The 8,732-nt window shown below is 44.1% G+C and overlaps 1 protein-coding gene across 2 annotated transcripts; it reads right to left on the minus strand.

The window, feature by feature from the left end:
- Nucleotides 1-1,436: 1,436 nt before the first annotated feature.
- Nucleotides 1,437-4,086, minus strand: LOC122377190 (RRP15-like protein). Of its 2 annotated transcripts, XM_043357146.1 has the most exons (4): nucleotides 4,068-4,086; nucleotides 3,055-3,171; nucleotides 1,751-2,058; nucleotides 1,437-1,548 (listed from the first exon to the last, which is right to left on the minus strand). In XM_043357146.1, the coding sequence occupies exons 2-4, from the start codon at nucleotides 3,113-3,115 to the stop codon at nucleotides 1,459-1,461; spliced, it is 459 nt and encodes a 152-aa protein (XP_043213081.1). In that variant the 5' UTR covers nucleotides 3,116-3,171; nucleotides 4,068-4,086; the 3' UTR covers nucleotides 1,437-1,458. The 2 variants fall into 2 exon arrangements, with proteins under 2 accessions (XP_043213081.1, XP_043213080.1); XM_043357145.1 differs by lacking the exon at nucleotides 4,068-4,086 and having other exon boundaries at nucleotides 3,055-3,266.
- Nucleotides 4,087-8,732: the final 4,646 nt, after the last annotated feature.

Genomic DNA, 8,732 nt, shown 5'->3' on the forward strand with positions numbered 1-8,732 from the left:
CGGCCCCGGCTTGGGTCAGCGCACGCTGCCCCGACTCGGCTACCTCACGTTACCGGGGCCCTGGCTTTGGGCGCGGTCTACCGCACCACCTAACAGGCGTGTTCGAAACCGCAGGAGATGATGATGAACGGGTTTATCGAAACTTGATTGGATGAGCATATCGGTAATAGCGATTTCAGTGTGTGCATTTATTGTTCATAGTGGTGTGAAATGTGGTTGGGGTACGACCGACAACCCGTCGGGGCGAATTTCGCACTGGGGTACTCAAAATTTGAAGAATTTAAGACGTTTCCATGAGTTTTGAAGGTAGGGGAAAGTGGGGTAAGACGGTCAGGGTAGGTAAGACGGGCACCCCTTCTGCAGACCAAACCAATAGCGCTACGAGCAAGAAAAGTTAGGACCAGAATTGCCTTTCCCACTACACACCACCATTCAAGTCTGGTGAATTTGTGTTCAGTTCGATAATCTTTTATTTTGATTTCTTTAAAACACTCATTTCATTGAAAACATCCATAATGTATTGTGCAAGCTTTTGTGTACAGCACTATAGAGTTAAAAACTCGCAATCACTTGTGGTACACTCATATGCCAACAGTGTTCATTTACGGCGGATTTGCTTTGTCTGCATCAAATTGTCCACAGCGAAAAATCGTGCTGAACTTCTGACATTGAGTTTGGGGTAAGACGGGCAACTATGAACCCAATGGGTCTGTAATGGTGAAAATATTTTTGTTGCTGTAGGAAAAAAGAAGCATTTCTAATAAGAATATGTTCGATTCCGATACTCACAGACATGTTAGCAATATTCCTTCGGCACAGTTTATTCTCGAATAATGAATGTGAAAAACGGTTCTACATGGCTTCTGAACTAGGGCCTATATAGGAGCATACGCCTTCTGCACGAATCTCGTATACTGCCATTTCCGAAGCACTTGAGACCAACGAGCGACTGTATAAATGCGGCTAATCTCGGGCATTTGTTGCGAGCTGCGCTGATCGGTGAAAGAAGCTGGCCGTCTTGCCCTACCCATGTGACCGTCTTACCCCATGGGGTGGGGTAAGACGGGTTTTTGCAAGGTTTTGCAAAAATAGCTGCAGTTTATTTGTTGAATCAGGTCTAAGTCTCATCTTCTGGCAAATGAAAGTAAAATGTCTGAAAAAGGTTTTCACCCAGTTTCCCGTTTCTATGATGTTTCTAACCGGCCGAAAAATGGCTCCAAAGTTAAGGTGCCCGTCTTACCCCACTTTCCCCTATGGATAAGTTCTAAAAATCCGGTTCTCCTTATCTGGGCCATTAACTCCATACGGTCCAGGAAAGCTGGCACACTACCTTTAACGATTTTTTTTTGTTTTCCACACGCCCAGATCTACGGTTTACAAATAAAATTTAATGACGTAATCATGCATGGACGTTACAATGCATATTACTGCTTTGCAGAGCGCAGTGCTATTGCTTACTTACCGTGTTGCTATTTTGCACAAGGTTCTTTCTCGATCTTTTTCTCGAATGTCTGGCTTCTTTCGTCCCATCATTTCCCATTCTCTGAGCTGAAAAATACGTGGTGTTACACGCAGCATATCAAAGATAATTCGATTCGATAAGCCAACAAACACTTAATAAAAGCTCTATGTCCTTGCATTTCAGATGCCATTCTCTACGTGTGAGGCTTGCGCGAATTAAAAAAAAAACTAGCTGAGCTTCCATTTTAATTTAAATCAATCGGCGATGAACGAATACTATTTTACTTACCTTTTTCCGCTTTTCAACCAATTCTTTACGTTTCGCCGCATGCGACCTGGCAGTCTTTCGCTTCTTCTTCTCAATCGGCGCTGCCTCCGCGCCTTCTACATCGAAGCCCGGATCGGAGGCTTCCTCTTCTGGTTCGTCCTCTGCATCATCCTTTGGTAACGCTTTTTTGGCCTTTGAGAGGATGACATACTTCTTTTTCGGCGCTGGTGCACTTAGGAGCCGGGACATGACGTCCGCCCAACCCTCATTGCCTTCTGCTGGTGCAGAGGTGGCGACGTCTTCAACTTCCTCCATGTCTGAAGATGCGTCTGTCAAACATAATAGGCATATTTCGTCGATTAATCTGAAAACGAACGCATCGATGATGTTTTCTAGTGCATATCGTATTCATATTGATAGTCAGAAATGACAAATGACAGGGCTATTAAAATGATTTCTTCGTGCTACATTGAATAACAGCTCATTCTTCGAAGATCACAAAGTTAACGAGCATAGCATCCAACATAGAGTCGTCACTGAAGTCGGTTCTCAAAGCCAAAGCTGGGGCCACGCCAGTCGCAAACAGCGCTGGCTGCTTCCAACATCGGACGCTCACGTCAACCGTCATTGCCCGTCCCGTGCTTCCTAGGGAGACCGAAGACACATGCACGAATTATGGACACGAAACGAAGCGAGTTTTTACAGCAGTATTTCAATTTATGACCATTACGACGATCGGGCGACGTCTCACTCATTCCATATTTTCAAATACGAATTTACCATACCTTTGCTGTGATAACTGATGAGCCCGAGTGATGCCTACCAGACCATTATAAAGATTACCAGGAGCCACCAGGGATGACATGCTCAGAGCTAGGGCAAGAATATTTATTTGGAGCCATTGAATTCAAACATTCTATGAACCTGCATACAGTCGTGAGTCACTGCCCACCTCTGTGATGATAACATGCCATGACCTTAAATAGATTGTTATTTGTTTGATGAAGGAGCAGTTGAATATGGTAAATCAGACCTATTTGGGCAGATCCATCCATAAATATGCATCCCAATAAGCTTATGAAATGACACTAACGCAACATCAGTAGCTATGAAACGTAAACCTACTCCCAGCAGACCCAAACCATAAGAAGCTGCTACAGGTTTAAGCACAGTGAATAATAAATACCACATTCCTGAAAAGCAAGTGTACTTCATCAAGTGTACTTCATCAAGTGTACTTCATCAAGTGTACTTCATCAAGTGTACTAAAAGCAAGTGCATCTTCATCTATCTAGAGTGGGTGATTCTTACTTGTTTTAACATACCTTCAGAATGTGCAGCACCAGAATCCATCGCCTGCTCATGCTCGCCTACCTCCACCACCATGACTTCGACTGGTATTGGTATCTTGATCTGGGGTTAATAATAATGCCTGTTGAACCCTGGAAGATGATCACAATTCTGAAGACAACACTTTATTTCAATATTAATATGCAATATCATTTTCAACAAAGTCTGGTGATTTAAAGCCTAGTTGTAGTGCAAGTCAAAGTCAGTTGGGCAAACTAGACCTTTGGAATCAAAATATGGAGGCATCAAAAGATTGATTCCTTTTGGGCATAAATGCAGACCATTTCTAACTTACCAATCACATAAAAATAAGAGAGTGTTTCAAGAAGGAGCATGCCTGATCTTGAACAGAAATGCTTGAACTATCTCCTAAGCAAAATAATATTGCTCCTATCATAACAATTTGAATTCTATAGGTAGTGAAAGGCAATCAAGGAATTGATTCACTTTAAACAGATAATCATAATATTGATTCCCCATCAGCTGGCTAATCATTATTTTGATTCACAGGTAATGTTAACAGATAGGCAACAATGACTTGCAAGAATACAGCATTTATCTTGCTATTATTCTCATTTAGTGGTATCCTCAGCACCACAACTAATACCTATAGCATTGTTGTAGGGGAGAGTGGGGTAAGATGCCCAGGGTGGGAAAGACGCCCTACCCCCTCTAGCGGCGAAACAAAGAATCGAACCTGGAAATAAATGTTCTTAGCGTAAAGCGGAAGCCTGCCTTGTTAACTGCACAAAAATTTGCGAGGCTCAGTTGGGCAACGGCTGGCTGGTGATTGCATGTTTTTTATTTGCTGCTTTCAAAAAAATATTTTGGTGTCAAAACATTGTAAATATCAAAGAAGGTAGATAATTTTTGCGTCCCGTGCCATAGTCGTGATAAATTAACATGCGTGTACTGTGTCCCAAACAGTTTGTTTCAGGGTGTAGTTTTATGGCTAACAAATTGTACTGATTTAATGTTACCTCGGTACCTTGGGGTAAGATGCCCCCTGTCCTGATGGGGAAAGACGCCCCCCTAAATCCGTAGGCTGTCCTTCAAGCAGCCTGTCAAATCATTTATTACATACCTGTGATGAGAGCACAGGGGAGCAATGCCGCTTCAACCCTATTGGCCGTAGTGTCTAACGGTGGCGGCCATATTGCGCAGACCAGAAACCGGCTGCCGCCTGTGTTGAGGAATAGGGAATTCGGGACCTCGATTTACGTTTGCGGACGCCGTATCCGTTACGTTCAAGTTACGTAGATACGGAACCCGGCGTCTTACGCAGAATTGAGTGGGGAACACGATCGTATCTTCAGAATTCCTCAAATTCACTCGCCTGACCTACATTTGCCCCGGCCGAGGGGGTTGATTGAACCCACCTCGCTAATGCACCGCTAATTAAACTAGAATTAAGCGGTAAAGTGGTCGTATGCGGCAAAGTATAATGCAGAGTGACTGGTAGAAACCCGCTGTAAGGGTCTCAGGTCAACCGGTGACCTCTGAGGTCAGGTCAAGTGATCTAAGGCACGGGTTCGGTTTTTGGTAAATAACTTCGCCAAAAATGGCCGTAGAGCCGCGATTTTGGCACCATCGTTTTCAGCTAGCTCAGGCGCATCGAGTGATATACTTTTTGTTCGGGTCAGGTCAACTTAGGGTGTTGACCTCAGGTCAAGGTCAGGTCAGCACCCCCAGGTCACGAAGTTGGTCGAAAGAGGTCATGTCGCATATCATTCGATTCGGCAGGTCTTCCTGAGTCCATTGGTGGCTTTCCTGACTCGCTAGCTCAATTTGATCGGGAGTTATTGAAGAAAAATGGTGACCCTTGTGACGTCACAGATGACGTCACGCAAGGGCAGCAATGCAAATATGAAGCATAGAACCTTGTAAAGAGTGCATGAAATCATGATTTTATATGTTTGAGATAGTTTCAGATCATTCTCGGCGCCAAAATAACAATTTTTATATTTCCCCATTGACTTATAAGGGTTTAACGTATTAGTTCCTTATAGCTGATGATTTTTTAGGATTTCATCTTGTTCTCCACTCAATTCTGCGTAAGATGCCGGGTTCCGTGTCCACATAGCTTGAGCGTAACGGATGCAGCGACCGCAAACGTAAATCGAGGTCCCGAATTCCCTATTCCCCAGCACAGGCTGCGGCCGCTTTCTGGTCTGCGCAACATGGCGGCACCGTTGGACACCATTTGGCGGCCGATGCGCATTCCACATTATAGAGTTCAGTGGATGAGAGACAAAAGCCGATCTGGGACTATTGAGAGTCCAGTACGGTCGGGTGCTCCCCATGCCGGTCTCTCGGCCCATACAGCGACTTTTTGGGCGGCATCTGACTCTGAGAGCCCTTACGACGGCCTCTGTAGGCCACATTATTGGCTCCAGGGCCCCTCACGACATCCTTTGAGGGCTCCCACGTTGGCTCCACGGGCCGCGCTGGCATCTGAGGTCCCCACGATGGGCTCGAGGGCCCTCAAGCATCATGAAGACCTATAAGGGCCCCACAGTGGTCTCCGAACGCCACCACGGAGGCTTGCTTGGCCGCGCTGGACTATGATGGCCCTAACGATGACCTCTGAAGCCCCTTACGACTACTTTTGAGGGCCCTTACGATGACGTTTGGTGTCTACTGCAGGCCCGAAGGGACTACTGATTCGTTCAGGCGACTCACGTGCCCATTTATGTCACTTATAGTGCAGGGGGCATCTTACCCAACGCCAGGGGGCGTCTTTCCCACCCTGTGGGGTAAGATGCCCCCTTTCACTTCTTCAGGAAAATGCAAAAAACGTTATCATATTTCAAGCACGAAGGTGTGATATTTTTGGAGAAAAATGATGTCGGCTTCCGTTGAAACTACAAGTTTTTGCTTTCCAATCGTCATTTTCGAATAATATATGACATAGTAAAACCCTGGGCATCTTTCCCCACTCTCACCTACTTTACCTTCACTACATTTGATAACAATTCACAATTTTTAAATGTCAAGAATACAAAAACTGAAGCAACAGATAAAAACCATATAAATAATATAAAAGCACTACAGCAATGATAATTAGGGGTTTAAAAATTTCATTTTGCCATTTTACACAAATACTGATTGGTTTGTATGTGATTCATGATACAAAAATAACATACCAATACAGTGTGATTTCCTCAAAACAGCTAGCTTTTACGTGATGGACAGTGGCTCTGTCTTTTTCCCATTCACAAGGCCAAAGGGACAATGCTCGGGGTTACATGAGCAGAGTTAATACGCATTACAAACGGACTACAATGGTGAGCGAATAGGAAAATCCGTTCCTGATACGCATTTACTTGCTCATGTAACCCCGGTAAATTTCTTAGCTTTGAGCACTGAACTCTATTATCGGGGTTACATGAGCACAGTAAATACGTATTTAGCCGCTAATTCGAATTAGGAACGCATTACCGACTCATGTAGCCACCTGCTAGTACGAATCGGCGATCCGATCCGCGGTTACATGAGCAAAGCAAATACGTATCACGATCGGATTCACCGCTAATGCGAATCAGGAGCGTACTACCGACTCATGTATCCACCTGCTAATACGAATCGGCGGTCCGAACAAAATCCGCTGGGAAAGAGGCTTAGAAGCGAATAGGACCAAGATACGTATTACAGGAACTATTTCTTCGCAAAAAGAAACATTAAAATGCAAAATAATAGGTATTTTTTCATTTTCTTCTTTTGAAATAATATTTAAAAAAATATGTCGGTATGTTGTCAAGTTTTCAACAAAAAATTTAGAGAAAACCAAATAGTAAATATCCACATAATTTCAGTTGAAACATTTTTCTGACAGCACTACAGACGAATCAAGAGAGGCAATTGCCCAATGAGTCAAAGCAAGACAACTTTATGTTCAACCTTTTTTTGTTAAGTTAATTGAGAATGTTTTGAGCAGATTAAATGCAAAAAAGACATAAGATAATAAATTTTTAATTTAGTCACCTCTATTGCTACGGAAGTGCGCCACATTTGTATGCTATTCCGTTTGTAATGCGCATCGGGCCGAGAGCCAAACTAGATCCGTTTGACGTCACTGATACGAATTTGCTCATGTAGTCGGTGCTCTGAATGCGTTCTTGGGGAGCTGATGCGAATTAGCTTAGTGCGTATTTGGAACGGATCGCTCATGTAACCGAAACGTCCGAGGCACACGATTCGGGCCGTATTTCACAAGAACTATTCTTTGCTGACTGGAAGCGTCAAAATGCAAAATACTAATCATTTTTTTTTTATTGGCTGCCTCGTAGAAAATAGCAAAAAAAAATGTTGGTATTTTGGTTTAGTCTTTGCATGTGAAATAAAATGAATGAAATATTTTGATAGATAATTTTTTCTGACCACCCTGCTGTCGCTGCATGGCGAATCAGTGCCCACTGACTTAAAACAAGAAAACTTTGTTTTCATTTTTTGATTTCATGTTAATTTTAAATGTTTTTGAGCCTATCAAATGATATAAGTATTTAAAATTTAGCTCAGTCGTCCCGGTAAATGCCGCAACTGCGCCATGACTGTACGCTAATCCTATTCCGTTTGTGATGCGAATTACCGGCCGTCGAGGAGTCAGCCCGGGTGAGCCAAACAAGATCCGTTTGACGTAGATAAAACGAATTAGTCTCATGTAACCGGTGCCGTAGATCCGTTTGTGGGGAGCTGATGCGCATTACCGTAGTGCGTATTTGGAACGGATCGCTCATGTAACCCCGGTATATAATGTGGAATGCGAATCGGCCGCCAGATGGTGTCCAACGGTGCCGCCATGTTGCGCAGACCAGGAAGCGGCCGCCGCCTGTGTTGGGGAATAGGGAATTCGGGACCTCGATTTACGTTTGCGGTCGCTGCATCCGTTACGTTCAAGCTATGTGGACACGGAACCCGGCATCTTACGCAGAATTGAGTGGAGAATAAGATCAAATCCTAAAAAATTCTCAGATACAAGAAACTAATACGTTAAGCCCTTTATAAGTCAATGGGGAAATATGAAAATTGCTATTTTGGCGCCGAGAATGATCTGAAACTATCTCAAGCATATAAAATCATGATTTCATGCACTCCTTGCAAGGTTCTATGCTTCATATTTGCATTGTTGCCCTTGCGTGACGTCATTTGTGACGTCACAAGGGTCACAGTTTTTCTTCAATAACTCCCGATCAAATTGAGCTAGCGAGTCGGGAAAGCCACCAATGGACTCAGGAAGACCTGCCGAATCGAATGATATGCGACATGACCTCTTTCGACCAATTTCGTGACCTGGGGGTGCTGACCTGACCTTGACCTGAGGTCAACAACCTAAGTTGACCTGACCCGAACAAAAAGTATATCACTCGATGCGCCTGAGCTAGCTGAACACGATGATGCCAAAATCGCGGCTCTACGGCCATTTTTGGCGAAGTTATTTACCAAAAACCGAACCCGTGCCTTAGATCACTTGACCTGACCTCAGAGGTCACCGGTTGACCCGGGACCTTTACAGTGGGTTCCTACCAGTCACTCTGCACTATCCTTTGTCGCAAACGACCAATTTACCGCTTAATTCTAGTTTAATTAGCGGCGCATTAGCGAGGTGGGTTCAATTAACCCCCTCGGCCGGGGCAAATGTAGGTCCGGCGAGTGA

Source organism: Amphibalanus amphitrite, unplaced genomic scaffold (genome assembly GCF_019059575.1).
Source record: "Amphibalanus amphitrite isolate SeventyFive unplaced genomic scaffold, NRLGWU_Aamphi_draft 002613F_arrow, whole genome shotgun sequence".
NCBI classification, from domain to species: Eukaryota; Metazoa; Arthropoda; class Thecostraca; order Balanomorpha; family Balanidae; genus Amphibalanus; species Amphibalanus amphitrite.

Bases quoted from the DNA above. Each gene is read 5' to 3' on its own strand.
- LOC122377190 (XM_043357146.1), bottom strand. From the start codon at position 3,115: ATGGTGGTGGAGGTAGGCGAGCATGAGCAGGCGATGGATTCTGGTGCT. The intron at 2,059-3,054 runs GTATGTTAAAAC...TATGTTTGACAG, and splicing joins TGGTGCTGCACATTCTGAAG to ACGCATCTTCAGACATGGAG. The intron at 1,549-1,750 runs GTAAGTAAAATA...CGTATTTTTCAG, and splicing joins TGGTTGAAAAGCGGAAAAAG to CTCAGAGAATGGGAAATGAT.